A 16,589-nucleotide genomic window follows, 5' to 3' on the forward strand; every position below is an offset into this window, starting at 1 on the left:
TGAAACTCCCTGTTTGCTATTAGTATACTGTTCCAATGCTGGCAATACAACACACGCATACAAGTACTGCTCAGAATGAAGTTAATTACCTGTAATAGCAGAGTTTGGTTCCTAGAAGTAGAAACTGGAAAATGCACTTAGAATTCAGTGGGACTCTAAGAGCTAATCTGAGGTTAATTAATGGCTTTCCAAGAGCAGAGCCCTTCCTATGACCCCCACTGATGCTATTCGTTTCTTCAGAGTTGAAAAAGTTTACTTACATAAGTAAAATTACTAACAATATCACAATTAGGTAGTTAAAAGACATAATTTTCCATGAAATCCAATTCTCTGAGAAAAACAAAATTTTATTATTTGCTTGAAGCCAAAGCAAGTTACTAAATGTTATATTAAAGGGATCGAGAGCTATGTGTCTTGCCTGAGGTCCAGAGAATGGCATTTTCTCCTCACACCTCCTCCTTTTCATAAAAGCTACCACTTGCTCCCAAATGCCATGACCCTGGAACCACAAGTAATGGCATGATTTTTCCAGAGAGGCAAGACAGAATCGTAAATGAACACATCATGGCCACCAGGACCAGGCTGTCTGTATTCAAGTTTTTGGTTGCAGACTGTAATCTTGTGTACATTATCTAGTGTTGATGTCATATTTTTGTATATGTAAAATGGGAATTATAGTAGTACTTGTTTATAGACTCATGGATGTTAAATGAGTAAGCTCCTTATAGGGCTTGGGAAAGTGCCTGACCTATAGCAAGCCCTGTGTAAGCATTTACCATTATTCACACACAGTCCTATGATGCTCTTGAGGCGAGAGTTACTGTTCTATTCCTTCATGATAAGTGACCAGGGCCTGTGTGCTCTGCAGAGCTTCTTCCAGTATTAACAGCACACCCGCTGAACCCAGTGGTATAGGGGGAGAAGTAACTTTCCTGCTCCAACAAGATTAGAGACCAGTGTCTTGTTTTTTGTATGTTTTATGTTTGGGAAATGGAGATACTTAACAAATTTTGAAGCTGAATTACAGTAGAGCCTTACAAATACTCCATACAGATATCTGATTAGTCATTCATTCATTCATTCAATAAACAAGATTGATGCCTACTGTATGCCAGGCATTATGTTACAGGTAAAGAGATGAATAAGTCTGTTCTAGCCTCAAGGAGTTTATAGGATTATATTCCTTATATGCTGGCAATCTATTAACAGGTAACACCCCAAAACTTCACCATGTAAAACAGTGTTAATATACTGTGTGGATGATTTGTGGGTCAGAAATTCAGGCAGGACACTGATGACTTGGTGATTGGAGGCTGAAGAAGGTTTGAAAATGGCCATTGTCGGCTGCCTCTCGGGCACATTAGTAGCAGTCTGGATTATAAGTGAAGAAGCTAGGGCTTGAACCAGTCACTCTGATATGGAATGTGGGTGTTGAAAGCAACGGCTTAACTGACTACACCACAACACCTGCCCCACATTTTTTTCTTTAAGTTCTATTTTGAGGGGCTGGTGCTGTGGCACAGTGGGTTAATGCCATGGCCTGAAGCGCCAGCATCCCATATGGGCGCCGGTTCTAGTCCTGGCTGCTCCGCTTCCGATCCAGCTCTCTGCTATGGCCTGGGAAAGCAATGGAAGATGGCCCAAGTCCATGGGCCCCTGCACCCATCTGGGATACCGGGAGGAGGCTCCTGGCTCCTGGCTTTGGATCGGTGCAGCTCCAGCCACTGCAGCCAACTGGGGAGTGAACCAGTGGATGGTTCACTCTCTCTCCCTCTCTCTCTCTCTGCCCCTCCTCTCTCTCTGTAACTCTTTCAAGTAAATAAATAAATCTTTTTAAAAATTCTATTTTGATGAAATTTTTGAAGTACTTTCATCTTCCTGTAATTATGTTGCTTAGAAATGACTTACATGTTTGTCCTCTTCTAGGTGATGTACTTCTTGAAATAGTGATTGAATTTTCATTCTGCTTTGAGTTATAGATGATTCAGTGTTGGCTCTAAAAGATGTTTGTGGATTGAGTGACTGAGTAGTTGCCTGCTTTGTGGCTGGTGACCAGTGGTCCTCCCCAGGCCCCTGAGTCTTATGCTGGATGGACTTCCAGCCTATTTTGGAAAATGGAAGAAGTGGGTAGGATTTTATCCTTCAACTTCATGTCCTTGATAATTTTTTTCATTAGATTCATTTCTAAGAAATATTCTTGATCTCTGCCTATCTCCTTTAAACTCACAGGGTTTTGAGGAGTGAATTGGACACCCAACTCAAAGGCTTGTATTTGGTCCTATTTCTGGATATTACTTTACCCTCCCTCCTTTGAATTGTTTTGTCGCTCTTGTTAGGAACCTATGTGTTCATTATGTCTCCCATAATTCTTAGGGCAATGTCTTACCCATAAAGGCACTCAATAACTATTAGACTATTTTAAGAACTTCAGTGATATTGAGATAATTTCTTTCATACAAATCTTACTGGTTTTGGCAACTGGAAGTCATTAGGTCACTAGAAACTGAATACATTTTTTCCCCAACTAATTCCATGTCATAAGTGGAAAGGGTCAGGTTAGTTTCACAATCTGCTCTAGAAAATGGAATGACACTTAAGGGTACTTCAATAACTTCATGGATAAATGGAATTAAAATACATGTTTATTTTGATGCAAAAATTTTTGAAATGCATGTACAGAAGGGATATTGAAAATGTTCATGGAAAATACTTATCAATCAACTGTATGGATTTGAAAACTTTTGCACCAAGAAAAGTTATTTAATTGCATTTTCTATGAATATTTCGAAGTACCCTTGGAATTAATTAAGGGCTGATTTAGTGCTTTTGGTAAGAACACAACTGATACACAGCCTTCAGTTGGAATACAGCTCTTCCTTTACTAGAGAAGGACTTAAGACAGGTTATTCAGGCTTGGTAAGCCTTCATCACTTTGTTAACTGAGGGTAGTATATATAATTGTGGGGAAAATGTAATGTATGGAAGGCACTTAGCACTGTTCCTGACACGTAGAAATTGAGCAACTGATACATCTTTTCATCAAGTACTCTAGGGAATTTTCATATCTGCAGGGAATCCCAGTGATGCCCAGCTCAGAGCTGATGCAAGGTAACTGACAGGCAAATTATATGGAGGAGACTATGCTCATGGAGAAGAGACAGACTATAGTACAGCTATAAAAGTTGGATGAAACAGGTCTGTGAATGGGATGGAAAAATCCACTAAGTCAGGATAGCAATGGGGAGAGCCCACGATCTCTTGGATCCTTATTTATCAAGGTCATGCAGAAACCAATCAACTGGTGATGCGAAGATGCCCTAGAACCATTAGATAATTTGATGTCATCTTAAACAAGCATTAGGATTAGAACTCATACTTGACTGTCATTTTCCCCGGAAGCTTAGACATAGATATTTCTGAGGAATGTATATTACAGGGAGGGCACTAATATATGAAATTTCTGCAGAGGAATTTAATTTTGGGACAAGGAAATGATAGCGCTACTGAGCAGCCATTTATGGATGCAGACTCTGAGGCCTGAAGCAATGAACTGACTGAAGATTGCCTAATTGACAAGCATCAGAGTTGGCTTGAAGCACAAGAGAATTGGGAGAGAAGAATCACTGACAATGAGTTACATCAGCCTAATAATATAGGCTCCACTTAGTGTAGTAGAGTTAAGTGAGTGAGTTGCTGTTTGAATGACTGGTGACAAGTGGATGTTTTCTTTTATACCTGAGATGAGATGTTCTGTAACCTTATGCATGGGAAGACTTAACATTTCAAGGACCCACAATTTTCCAGAATTACTTTGCTACACTATCAAATGCCCAAGTTCCCCTTATTAATCAAAAGGTAAATAAATATTTTGCTCAACAATGAGAAGCCCTAAGAGCAACTCTTAGGATAGGTGATGATTTATGTTAAATTCACACTTAACTAATTGATGTTGATGTTTTTCAGAAAATGGTAATTAGAAGGTTTGGAAAGATTGAATGGACATGCAACAGTGACTGAAAGATGGTCTGGGCTGGTTAGGAGATTACTTTGCCCAGTCATTTATTGAAGTTCAACTCTAGGTACAAACAGTGTCTCTCATCCAATGTCTCTGCCCTTGTTTTTGTGTCTAGCCTAGGAAAGGTGTTCACCTGGGCCTTTCCTAAGGGTTCATCTAGCAATGTAGGTAGTTAGAAGGACCTTAGAGAAAGTGCCCATAATGGGGCACACACATTGATGATCCAATCAGTTGTCTGACAAATTTATCACTATCCATAGGGTGATCATATCTTATATTTTTTCTTTTATTTTAAAAACACCCAATCTGGAATTCTGAGCTAGCTATAGTAAAACAGAGGGCACAGATACACATATTAAAGGAAATAGAAGGTGGGCAGTGAGTTGGGGTTGTGAGAGAGGCAAAAGAGGCATTTACTACCTCTTGTGAGATAAGCTCCATACCATGAATTTGACATCTGGCACATTATATGAAAGATTAGGAAAACACTGGCCAGACTGTAAGCTTTGGGGATGTATGGGCTGTATGTTATAAGGTGTATTCTCTTCTTCCCTCAGTCCTAATTAAGATGCTTAACACACACACACACACAAACACTTTTTTACCATCCCCTTGTCTTTCCTGCATCGCCTCTCACTCTCACGAATTATTATACCTTATATGTATCATCCACCAAACCCTGCTGAAATATGAGCTCTATAAGGTTTGTCTATTTGTGTTCTGTTAGGTTTCCATCAGTGCCTAGAACAGTGTTGAGAACACAGTAGATCAGAAAAAAATTGTGGAATGAATACATAATGTTGGTTGGCTGGAAGAGTATAATAAAAAATATAAAGATTGAAGCGAGCATTGTGGTACAGTTGGTTATTAACAAGGTTATTGGGATTTCCATATCCTATATATCAGAGTGCCAGTTTCAGTCCCAGATACTCTACTTCTGATCTCATTTTCTGCTATTACATCCTGGGAGGCAGCAGATGATGGCTCAAGTGCTTGGCCCCTGCCACCCATGTGGGAGCTTTGGATGGCGTTCTGGGCTCCTGTCTTGGATCTGACTCAGCTTGGGCTGTTGTTGTAGGCATTTGAAGAATGAAGTAGCAGGTGGAGGGACGATATCTCTTTTCCTCTGCCTTTCTCAGGAGTGGGGAACCTTTTCATCTAGATACTTATAACATCATTCTCAGTTAATCCTAAATTATTACCTTAAAAATTAGCCTGTATAGATTAACTGAATTTTGAGTCAAACCTGTTGTTGCATTGGCAGGGTCAGATCAAATGATTTTGCTGGCCTTACATGGCCTGCAGGCCAAACATTCCCCACCTCTGATAGATGAAGATAAATATTTACAAATATGAAGGTAGAAATGTCAAAGAGATCTTCATTCATGGAACGTGTGTATTATGAAAAACTATCGATGAGTTTCAAAAAATGTTTTGCACCAAAATAAATTTATCTTTTAATTACAGGCTTCCAGGAATTGTTTGAAGCCCTCTTGTAACATGGAAATGTATCAGACATTCAAGCATGCCCAGTGTGTTGAAAACCAATTGAGGACATTCAGGTATGGCTAATTGAATTCTAATGAGCTAGAATTAAATAAAAATTCAATTCCCTAATCACACTAGCCACAGTGAAGGTGCTCTGGGCTTATCCAATATGGGCAGCACAGAAACAGAACATTTCTATTATCACAGAACATTCTATTGGACAGCACCACTCTTGGGAATGACAGAGCGGCAAACTGTCTGCCTTAGGCAGGGACTCCTGAGACATTCAGATGAGAAATTCTAAACAGTGTTGATGGTGTCCATGCAGTTTCTCCTCATTCCTTTGCCTTTGGTTATGAATGTGTCACTGAGTAGAAGGTGAAGTGTTGCCAAAGAACACAGGGACTGCCACATGGCCAGGCAGCCTTGCTGCTGCCAAAAGTGTAAGCAAAGCACATGGTCAGGTTCATTCCAAATGGCAGCCCAGCAGGGAGCACCATCCATAGCTGGGCCAGAGAAGTGGTCACGATGTTCATTCTATTAGGTCCTGTGGAAAAGAATCAGGGCTGGACTGAGACATGCGCAATCTCTGGGTAGGCTAAAACACGGGCAACTTTCACTGGACGTGTTTTAGATGCTGGCTCAACGTTTGTGCAGGGGAGAAGTTAACTAGCACATGGAAGGGGAGAGAGAAGATGCAGGCTGGGTGCAGGCCCCTCTGTTGTCTGAAATAACTCCGCTCTGGAGAAAGCAAGAGAAACCTGTGGCAGGCAGAAGAGATTCTGCGTGGAAGGCAAAATGGCCAAGCTGTTACGAGCCCTGGCTCTAGCACCAATTTGCCTGGGCAAACCACTTTCTAGCCCTGAGATGTCTAGCAGATTTCCTGACCTTTCTATCCTTAATTTCCTCACTTATAAAATGAGTATGATAATCATTACACCTCATAAAGTTAATGAAATAATGTGTATGTCAAGACCCTGCAGGTAGAAGCATTACAACATCCTAATTTCAATTCATCAAGCATGCCTTTGGGGAGAGGGTCAGAGGTGTTGGGAAAGAAAATTACAAATATAGATTCTCACCTAAATATAATTTGTCATGGTAATCCTAACTACATATTTGTCTCTGAGATGTTGAGAAAAATAAATTTTCTCTACTTTTGTTATATGTTCTATGATGGATGAGTTCCTAGTTTTGTTTTGTTTTTTTTTAATTTTCTTATGCATTATGTGGAGGCAATTGCTCAGCTGACTTGTCCCAAAAGTAACCTCCAGTGAAGACCTCCTTGCCCTTCATCTCCTATGCATCATTCTTGTGTGGAAATGCCGATATCATCTGATAATTGAAACACTGATGTGTTTTACAGTGTTGATCTTTTTAATGGACTACTTCCTTTGTTCTCAGCATCTTTAGGCAACTAGGATTCTTACTTTTCCCATTTGGTTCATAATTTATTATATTACTTGATGATGGCCTGGTAGTCTTATACATATGGGAGTATCTATAAGATGTTTGGCTTCATTCCAGTTTAAGAGTAGACACTCGGGGCATGTTGATTGTAAATTCCCTTCGTTGCCTCAGTAGACATTGTTAATCTATGACAGCACCTTTTTCTCTTAGATGTGGTCTCCACACACCATTCTTTGTGTATTTCAGGAAGCCACCACCAACTGATTAGAGTTGACACTCAAGATGAAAACTTTGTCATTCCTACACTAGAGACAAAATCTCAAATATACTATTGCTTGGCAAGAACTATGGAGATTATAGGGTTAAATATCTCCATATTTTGGGTCTGTCTCCAAGGTGCTAAACATGGCTTCTATGGGTAGAGACTGAGGAATAGATTCTTACAGCTTACTCAAGAGCTTTAGGGATTTCCGCTTATGAATGGACACTAACTTTGCGTTGAATATTCCCAGAAAATATAAATATGTGCATCAACTCTAGGACAGTTGCCCAACAACTAGGATAATAAAAGGTTTTAATGAAACTGAATGGAGACTTTTATAGACAATAGTAATTGTGAGTTGAGTTAATGCCACAATCTTTCTTTAAAGCATTTTTAGTGTTTCTCTGGTTGAGGAGGATTATAGCAGATGGTCACTGCTGAATAGCTTTCATCATTCCTGTGGTTCATGATCAACACCAGAGAATTGCATAAGGAATATGGAAAAAAATCCATTAACATCCTAAGCATTACTTATTAATAATACAACTGGGTGAGACGTTAAACCACTAAAATTCTAGCATCTGCAGATTCTAATGTTGGCCAGGTTGACTCAGAATTTATTTTGTAAAGGCAAGAAATTAAATACTAGAACATTTTATTATCTGTGCCTCACTCTGATAAATTTTTAAGTATATTTATGGATTTTAAAGCCCTCACTACATCTTTTCATGAGAGAGAGTCTAGGTTGTAGAACTTGTAAGAAAAAAATCACTAGCAATGAAGTGGGTAAAGAAAGGTATTTGTCCATTTCACATAAGGTAGAGATGCCTGTGGAGGCACAGTGTGCTTGGAAAATGGTAGGGAGAACAGTTCTGTCAATTGGAGGGTGAATGGGAGGTTCATTGGTTGAGATGGCTCTGCAGAGGCAAGGCTAGAATGCAGGATTTTGAGTTCATGCAAAAGAATGGGATTTGAAGTGAATTTTACAGAGAAGCTCATGGAATTGAGGAGGGCCCTGGAGATGCCTCATAACTGCCTTGGTGGGTGTGGTCCAAGAAGAGAGAGGCTCTAGGAAAGTTACCCTTTGAGTACGGTCCCTCAACCAGCAGAATCAGAATCTCCTGGTAGCCTTTTGACAAGCAAAAAACCCAACTCCAGTGAGGCTTATTGAATTAAAAAATCTGAGGGTGGAACTCAGAAAGTTGTACATTTTAGTTGTTTTTGCTTTCCTCTTTTTTTTTTTTTATTTAAATGTATTTAAGGCATGCATTGTGGCTCAGTGGCACTTGGAATGCCCACATCCCCAATTGCAATGGTACTTTGAGTCCTGGTTACTTTGCTTCTGATTCAGATTCCTGCTAATGCCATCTGGGGAGGCAGCAGATGATGTCTCAAGGATCAAATGCTTTGGCCCTGGCTGCCCATGTGGGAGACCAGATGGAGTTCCTGACTCCTGGCTGTTGTAGGCACTTGGGGAGGGAGTGAGCCAGCAGATGGAAAATATTTCTCTCCCTCCCGCCCCCTTTCTCTCTCCCTCTCCCCGCCTTTCTCTCTCTCTCTCCCTCCCTCCCCCTCCCCTCCCCCTCCCCCTCTTCCTCTTAGGGACATTCAGTTCACTCATTTCCTTTGCAAATTATGTTCTCTCCAGTTCAAAGTATATAATGAATAAAAAAGAAAACTGGAGGGTAAGAAAAGCACAGGTTTAAAAGCGAAACAGTGCTGGTTGATTGTGATTCTTTCAGCTGTTAGGGAGGGACATTTGAAGCATTCCATTCCACTTACTACCTTCAGGTTTATAAGGAACCACCACTGAAAAGTCTCAACCTCCCACTTGCCCAGTGCATTGATTTTCACTTTCTAAAGCCCCTGACCTCTTTCTCAAACGGAATCTCAGGTCAAAGTGCAATATATAAAATAGATACTATTCAGAGTTACTCTGTAGATAAAAATACTAACAGATAAGTCTACCTGTCTTGTCAAAACAGTATTTTTGTGCTGTGACTAGGTCTTTAGGGAAGAAGTTTCCACTCTTCCGGATGTGGTGATTTGTGTTAGAGACATTTTTCACATCAGTTGGGTTCCAAACCCAAACTTTGACAGGAGGGTGAAAGGTGCTTATGGTGACATGGAGACTTGTGAGGAGAATGCCTGCTATGCACAGACACTGAAGAAGTTGTTTTGGAAAACATGAGAGAAGTAGAAGGAGAAATATAATTTTGGTAAATTTTAGGATTTTCTGAAAGTGTGGCAGGGTTTTGGTTTCAAATACAGTTCTGGGCCCTACCCCAGATGCCCTACCTCGGGGCATCAAAATCAGGATATTTAGGGGAATCTGTATTTCTTCAGGCTCTCCAGGTGATTGTCAAGCAGGCTGCTGTTTGATAACCACATGCGAATTTTGAATATTTTCTATAAAACAAGTAGCCAAGAGTTAGCTAAGCAAGTCTCAGAGGAAAGTAACCAATGCATACCTTTGAAATCTTCTTAGGCTTCACAGGGAGTTCTAAAATTTGTGGACAATGGTTTTCTTAAAAGGAGTTCTCTGTTTAACAAATTATCCCCCTACGTTTTTTCTTTCTGATGTTTTCTCTTCATGTTCAAAGACATGCAGTGAAAAGGAGCTTGGAGTTGGGCAATTCTAAAGCCAATTTAATCTATGTAGGGAACTGACTTGGCTAATTTAGATCAATAAAGATCTTCTTTTATGTAGTACTTTCTTCCTTGAACTCTATCTAGATCCCTGTTTAAAGTCAATGCTCCATCCTTCCTATGTTGACACAGAATTGGGGTCAGGAGGAGTCCAATAGCAAACTGTGACATGAAAGTGTTTTATTTTGCATTTCTTAATTAAATGGAGCTATACTGGTCTGGTGGAGTTTGGATACAATAAAACAGATCTATGTAACTTTACACACACACACACACACACACCACTAGGCAAAAGTTGCAATAATATTCTCTCTGTAGAACTTTTTCTAGCTACTCCAACTTATATCTCTTTCTGGCTTCTCTGATCTAACTAATGATCATCTAATGAAAATTATTTATTATGTTAGTTCAAGTAAGATAATGAGAGTTACACTTTTTCATACTATTTATGGTGCCTAAAACAAGCAATAAAAAAAATCTCATAGTTGATTTGAAAAATCGTGTTATCAGTCCTAGCTTTGTCTTTACTTTAGTTTTAAAGTATGTGTGTGTTTATTAATTTATCTGGATTAATATATATATATATTTCACTTAACAATACATGTGATAATGTAAAAAATATACTTGGACTTTGTTCCTGTTTGCTGGCACATGTCTCCTAACACCCTTCAAAGTGCTGAGTGTCTTCATAGGCTTGTGAGTTGACTGATGGCTGGTAGCTTCAGCTTTGGGGCTTGGTGGCTAGAAAGACCAAAGCAGGATTAGAGAATTAGGACTTCCAGCACCATCCCCCAACTTCCTGGGAGAATGAGAATCCAAGGTTAAGTTGCTCACTAATGGTCAATGACTTAATCATGCCAGTGTAATGAATGCTTTGTTAAAAACTCAACAGGTCAAGGTTAAGAGAACTTCTGGGGAGCTGAATACATGGAGGAGGTTCCTAGAGGGTGGCACCCAGAGAGGGCATGGAAGCTTAAGCCCCTTCCCACATACCCTGCCCTGTGCATTTCTTCATCTGTATCCTGTGTGATAGCCTTTATATTAAATCAATAAATGTGTTTCCCTGAGTGCTGTGAGCTGCTCTAGCAAATGCACTGAATCTGAATAGGGGTTTCTGGGAACCCCAGTTGATAGCTGATTGGTCAGAAGCACAAGTAAATCAAATTGGGCCTTGAGAATATTATCTGAAAGAGGGGGCAATTTTGGTGACTTTAACCTGTGAAGCTGACACTGTGTATAGGTAGAAAGAATCAGCACTGAATTGAATTAGGGCACCCAGCTGATACTACTACAGAACTGGTTGCTTGCTTGGGGTGTGGGAAAACTGTACGTTTGGTCAGAGAAGTATGCATTGGTGTGTGCCAGTATAGACAATAATGAGTTTGGCTTTTTTCCTATCCCGTTAGACACACACACACACACACACACACACCGCTACCATGTCATCTGACTGAACTTGACCCCGTATCAACTGTATTCAATCTTATTCAAATAGATTGTTTTTTATGTGCTGAGTTAGGTAAGAGGAGATCTGATAGTTTCTACTCCATCATGCAGAAGTGAAACTGTTGGATTATATTGCCATTTTTTGGATAATTAACACATACTGTTCTATTGAAAGGATTCTTGTGAGGATGCCTACTCAAGTGTTTAATCCTCTGTGTTTTCAGAAAACTTAGTGCCTTTACCAGGACACATGTGATCCTCCTATTATTTATGTTCCTGCCCATGTTTTAATCTCCCTTAGAAAGTCTTTGGCAAGTTAAAAGCCAGGAGACAAGAACTCAATCCTGGTCTTCCACATAGTTGGTGGGAACTCAATTACTTGAGCCATCACGACTACATACCAGAGTTTGCATTAGCAAGAAGCTGGAGTCCAGAATCAGAGTTGGGTACCAAACCCTACTCCAGTGTGGAATTTGGGCGTGTTAACCAGTATCTAAACTGCTAGGCTAAATGACCAATCTGTAGAAATGCTTTTTCAGAAACTAATCTATAATTGACAAATTCAGGTTAAATCAATGCTTGTATCATACACAATGTTGTGATTTTTTTTAAGACAGTAAATAACTATATACACAGAGCACTGCAATCTATGCTAAAAATTAGCATGTCACTTGTGGATTTTGTAAAAATGAAACAAAACCATATGCATTGTATGCTATATACTTGAACAATGTGTTTGTATATTGTAAATTTTCCCTAAAATTTCATTCCACATAAAAAAACATATATTCTAAATTATCTGTGGTGAAAGTGATAAGCATAATTGAGATTCCTTGACAATAACATACATTCACTCTAGAGATTATATTGTCTCTCCCATGAACTCATTTAACAGAACAGTTAAATCACTAGACAGATTTTACTTTTCATTTTTTCCTTTTCTACACACACACTGTTGATGAAGCTGGGAAACAATAACTGGTCAAAAGGTAGACTGCAGGAAGAAGACAAAAGAATAGAAAAACAGGTAATACACAGATGAGAATATCTTCAAGAAAATGAGAATTTGCTAGAATCCCAACTTCTGTATTTCTATTTTATTTTAAGCACTTAAGTGAAATGTCTTCATATTAATGTCTAATAATTGTCTAGAGACAGAAGTGTAGAAATTCAAGTTGGTAAATTAACATGAGCAAACTGGAGTAAGAACTGATCTGTGCTACTTTTAGTTATGTATTAACATGTCAATATAAAATTAATTGGTATCACTTCTCGGCCTTTTGGCTAAAATCAAGTGTAAATTAATTGGTAAGCAAAATGACTTGTATATAACCCTAAATTGTGAAGTATTGATGGGTTATGTGTGTGTGTGTGTTTTTCGACAATCTTGCAAGGAGAAAATAAAAACTGCATGGTAGTTACTGCGCCTTTGGTATAAAATGGAGCAATATTTGCCATCAAAGTAGAAGGTATTGGTAATTCAATTAAAATTTTCAGTAGTAAATTCCATCTTTGAACTAATAAAAATTAGTTTTTATTGTATTTTATTTTTGTGTATGTATCAAAGCTTTAACTAGGTTTAACACGACTGTTGAGGTTTGCTACTGTATTCAGTTGGAGCCCCTGCGCATTTCATTATTTTTCATTTCACAGCCTAAGGTTCATGTGGTAACCAAGTGAGCCTGCTGTTTTAATGGGTCACTTGGCATTCTGGGCCATTGACAAAGATAAGGCCTGGGATGGGGAGAGAAGAGATGGTGTTGAGTTGCTGCTGTACAACTATGGTGACTCAGAGAGAGGTCAAAGAGGGAGTGTCCTGTCGCAAGTGTATTGTAATGACAAGCTTGTCTCTTTACTGGACTTACTGTAGCTTCTCCAGGGTGGCAATCATGTGTTATTCTTCTGTTTGTCTCTCTGTTTAGCACTGTGCAAGGTACCTGGTAGACCTCACTGTGTATTTATATAAGACATGGATAAAAGACCGCATCTCCTTTGGGGTTTCTTTCTTCCACTGTTTTCATGTGTTTGGAGAGTTAATTAAGGAGTTCTTTAATGGGAAACTTGAAAGGCTCCCCTAAGTTCTCTTCCTTAAGCTCATTCACAGCTATTTATTGAGTGGGAACTTAGATTATAGGGGAAGACTGCACAGAAGAATCCTCCTTGGGGGTGGAGGCCCTGGGCTCTTGAAAGAAGCATTAGGAGCCCAAGGGACCAAAGACAGGGTATGAGGCATTCAGGAGAAGTTCACAGAGGTCCAGAGTGGCTACCATTGTGAGGTCCATCTGGAGGGACACAGCAGCACAGACCCCAGAGGCGTTTGTCGCTCTAGGCCAGGCTGCTGTCTGGAGGTTAAATCTGGAAGCTGCTTATCCAGCTTTTCCTAGGTTATTAACCTGCACTATGTGTTCTAGATTAGCTGTGCTTCAGGAGTTCAAACTCAGTTTCTGACTCTCTATGTGGAGAGGAAGGGAGATGGAGAAATGCAGAGGAAAGAAGCTACCTCCTATGGCCTCTTTTCTCTCATCCCCTTTATTGTTAGTGTGGTCTAAGAAAGCGTCTGTGAGATGTCCCACTTCCTAGGACATTCAGAACATATTCCTCTGTCCCTCCCCACCCCCGTCCCATAACAGACAACTTTTAGACAACTTGTTGATTGCTGGTTCTGATGTGCGGGCTTAGCTGAGCTCGTCAAAACATAATAAACGAATCCCCCTCTTTTCCAAGCTTGCGGTGAACACAGTCTTTGAACACAATGGTCTACCGTGAACCCTGGCAAATTACCTACCCGCCTTCTTCTGAATATTTATGCCCAAATGCCAGGATGTCAGATGCCCGTCCACTCCCATCACAGACAACAACCGGCACGGGAGGGGTGTCTCGAAGGTACTCCAAGACAATCGAAATCACATTGGGTCCTCCTTCCACAATGAGTGCCACCACTGGAACGCCTTGACCGATTCCTGCATTAAAAAAGGAAAAGAAAAGGAAAAAAAGGGAAAAGAACACAAAGCCAGCAAACCAAAGAAACAAAAAGAGAAACAAAAAGCACAAACTAAAATTACTGAGCACAGGGGAGGTAGCAAGATATGAAGGGATAAAATATTGCATGAAAATGTACAGGAAACGCTTCTGTAGAATTTTCCCACCAGAGAGTCTATTTGATTTTGCCCTCTGCCCAGGACAAAGCATCCATTTCCATTCTTTGCAGGGCTGCCCTTAGGGTGAGCAGCGAGAGAGAATTGATCAACAGAGAAAGTAAGTACTGGGCCAGCAGCCAAAAGATTGGAAACTCAACATGATCATAAGCAAGTGGCTCAGTTCCTATATGAAACCCGGGAAGTTAAAAATTGCCCCTTCCTGAAGTTATCACAGTGGTGAGAAAATGCCTACATGACTCTTTTTGTTAAACTATCAGAATCAGCTGGGGTTATTCTAGGTTGTTGAATCAACTACTGGATGAATTATGTGTCTATCTTTTTCAACCATAGATGGTCAACTTGAACTGGTTCTTAACAACCTAAGCACCATCATAGATTACCCCAGAGATACGGCATGTGCCATTGTCCTGTCCTTACCCTGAGCAGAGTGTAGGGTACACAATGAGTGCTCAGGTCACGTTTGCTGAATTAACGGGGTTTGCAGATCCTTCTGACAGTATTTGAGCTATTCATGCTGCACTGTAAGGCACTGTGTTTTCAGGTGAAAATTGCTGTACTGTCAGTGCTGCATGTATGGTTCAACTTAACATGTTGAAGGGAAGTATTAAAATCGAATGTCTGAGAGGCCTGATGGGAAAGAAATTTATTTTCCAATGACATTTGCAGTAGCATCCGTGTTCCCTGAATCACTTCCTTTTGCTCTGTTTGCAATCACATGGTACTTTCTCTCCTCAGCTCCTCACAGTAGTTAGGGAATTAAGTAACACTATAAAAATGAGATGGTTTTTATAGGGCACACCAAACAGTTATCTTAAAGAAGTGATAAAAATTCTGTGTCACTCCTATAAATGTGAGCTAAAAAAAGACAAAAATCCTTGGTAGTCTGACTTCTCTCTTTTACCCTTTTGCTTTGGTTTTAATGCCTCCCAATAACAAATAGTAGTTTGGGGTTTGGTTTCTTGCTCTTAGTAGGAGATTATATTTGACTTATGTGACCCGTTTTACTTCTAAAACAGGAGTATTTAAGTCTCCCAGGGCCTGATCTCGCCTATGTCAGTGCTTCTCATGGTTTGATTTTTATCACAACAGGAATGGCCCAGAATGCCAGTTACACAAAAATGGGTGTTCTTTTAAATCTGCATTTAAAATGTTTAGAAAATGATTATTGACTGAGGCCAGATGGCAAGATTTGTTTTTTGTTGTCCCCAGAAGAAACTAGAGAGAGCAGTGACCTGATGTCCCCTTCTCTGAAGATGGCAGTTCCTGACAAGCATTCCTTCAAGTCAAGTTCAGTGCTAAAAACTGGGTGGAGCAAACATCACCCTTTTTTTGTTTGTTTGTTTGTTTTTTATTTTTGACAGGCAGAGTGGACAGTGAGAGAGAGACAGAGAGAAAGGTCTTCCTTTGCCGTTGGTTCACCCTCCAATGGCCGCTGCGGCCGGCGCACCGCGCTGATCCAAAGCCAGAAGCCAGGTGCTTCTCCTGGTCTCCCATGGGGTGCAGGGCCCAAGCACTTGGGCCATCCTCCACTGCCTTCCCGGGCCACAGCAGAGAGCTGGCCTGGAAGAGGGGCAACCGGGACAGAATCCGGTGCCCCAACCGGGACTAGAACCTGGTGTGCTGGCGCCACAAGGTGGAGGATTAGCCTGTTGAGCCATGGCACCGGCCCCTTTTTCTTTTGATTTTTGAATATGCTTCCAAATTCTCTATTCTCTTCACTGATGAGACATAGAAATTTGTAATGGATAATAAAAGCCTCTGTATGGCGCCGCGACTCACTAGGCTAATCTCCGCCTTGCGGCGCCGGCACACCGGGTTCTAGTCCCAGTCGGGGCACCGATCCTGTCCCGGTTGCCCCTCTTCCAGGCCAACTCTCTGCTGTGGCCCGGGAGTGCAGTGGAGGATGGCCCAAGTCCTTGGGCCCTGCACCCCATGGGAGACCAGGAGAAGCACCTGGCTCCTGCCATCAGAACAGCGCGGTGCGCCGGCCGCAGCGCGCCTACCGCGGCGGCCATTGGAGGGTGAACCAACGGCAAAAGGAAGACCTTTCTGTCTGTCTCTCTCTCACTGTTCACTCTGCCTGTCAGAAATAAAAAAATAAAAAAAATTAAAAAAAGCCTCTGTAGCCTAAATTAATTTAAATATCTTAGTTATAATAGAA

The 16,589-nt window shown here is 40.6% G+C and overlaps 1 protein-coding gene across 4 annotated transcripts in view; it reads right to left on the reverse strand.

Moving 5' to 3' along the window:
- Positions 1 to 16,589, reverse strand: part of TRPM3 (transient receptor potential cation channel subfamily M member 3) — a 948,117-nt gene that overhangs the window by 211,545 nt on the left and 719,983 nt on the right. For all 4 annotated transcript variants that reach the window (XM_062207082.1, XM_062207079.1, XM_062207080.1 and 1 more), the window contains exon 7: positions 14,056 to 14,230. In XM_062207082.1, the coding sequence (XP_062063066.1) occupies positions 14,056 to 14,230 (175 nt within the window). The remainder of the gene's footprint in view (positions 1 to 14,055; positions 14,231 to 16,589) is intronic.

This window comes from Lepus europaeus, chromosome 12, assembly GCF_033115175.1.
Source record: "Lepus europaeus isolate LE1 chromosome 12, mLepTim1.pri, whole genome shotgun sequence".
NCBI lineage: Eukaryota > Metazoa > Chordata > Mammalia > Lagomorpha > Leporidae > Lepus > Lepus europaeus.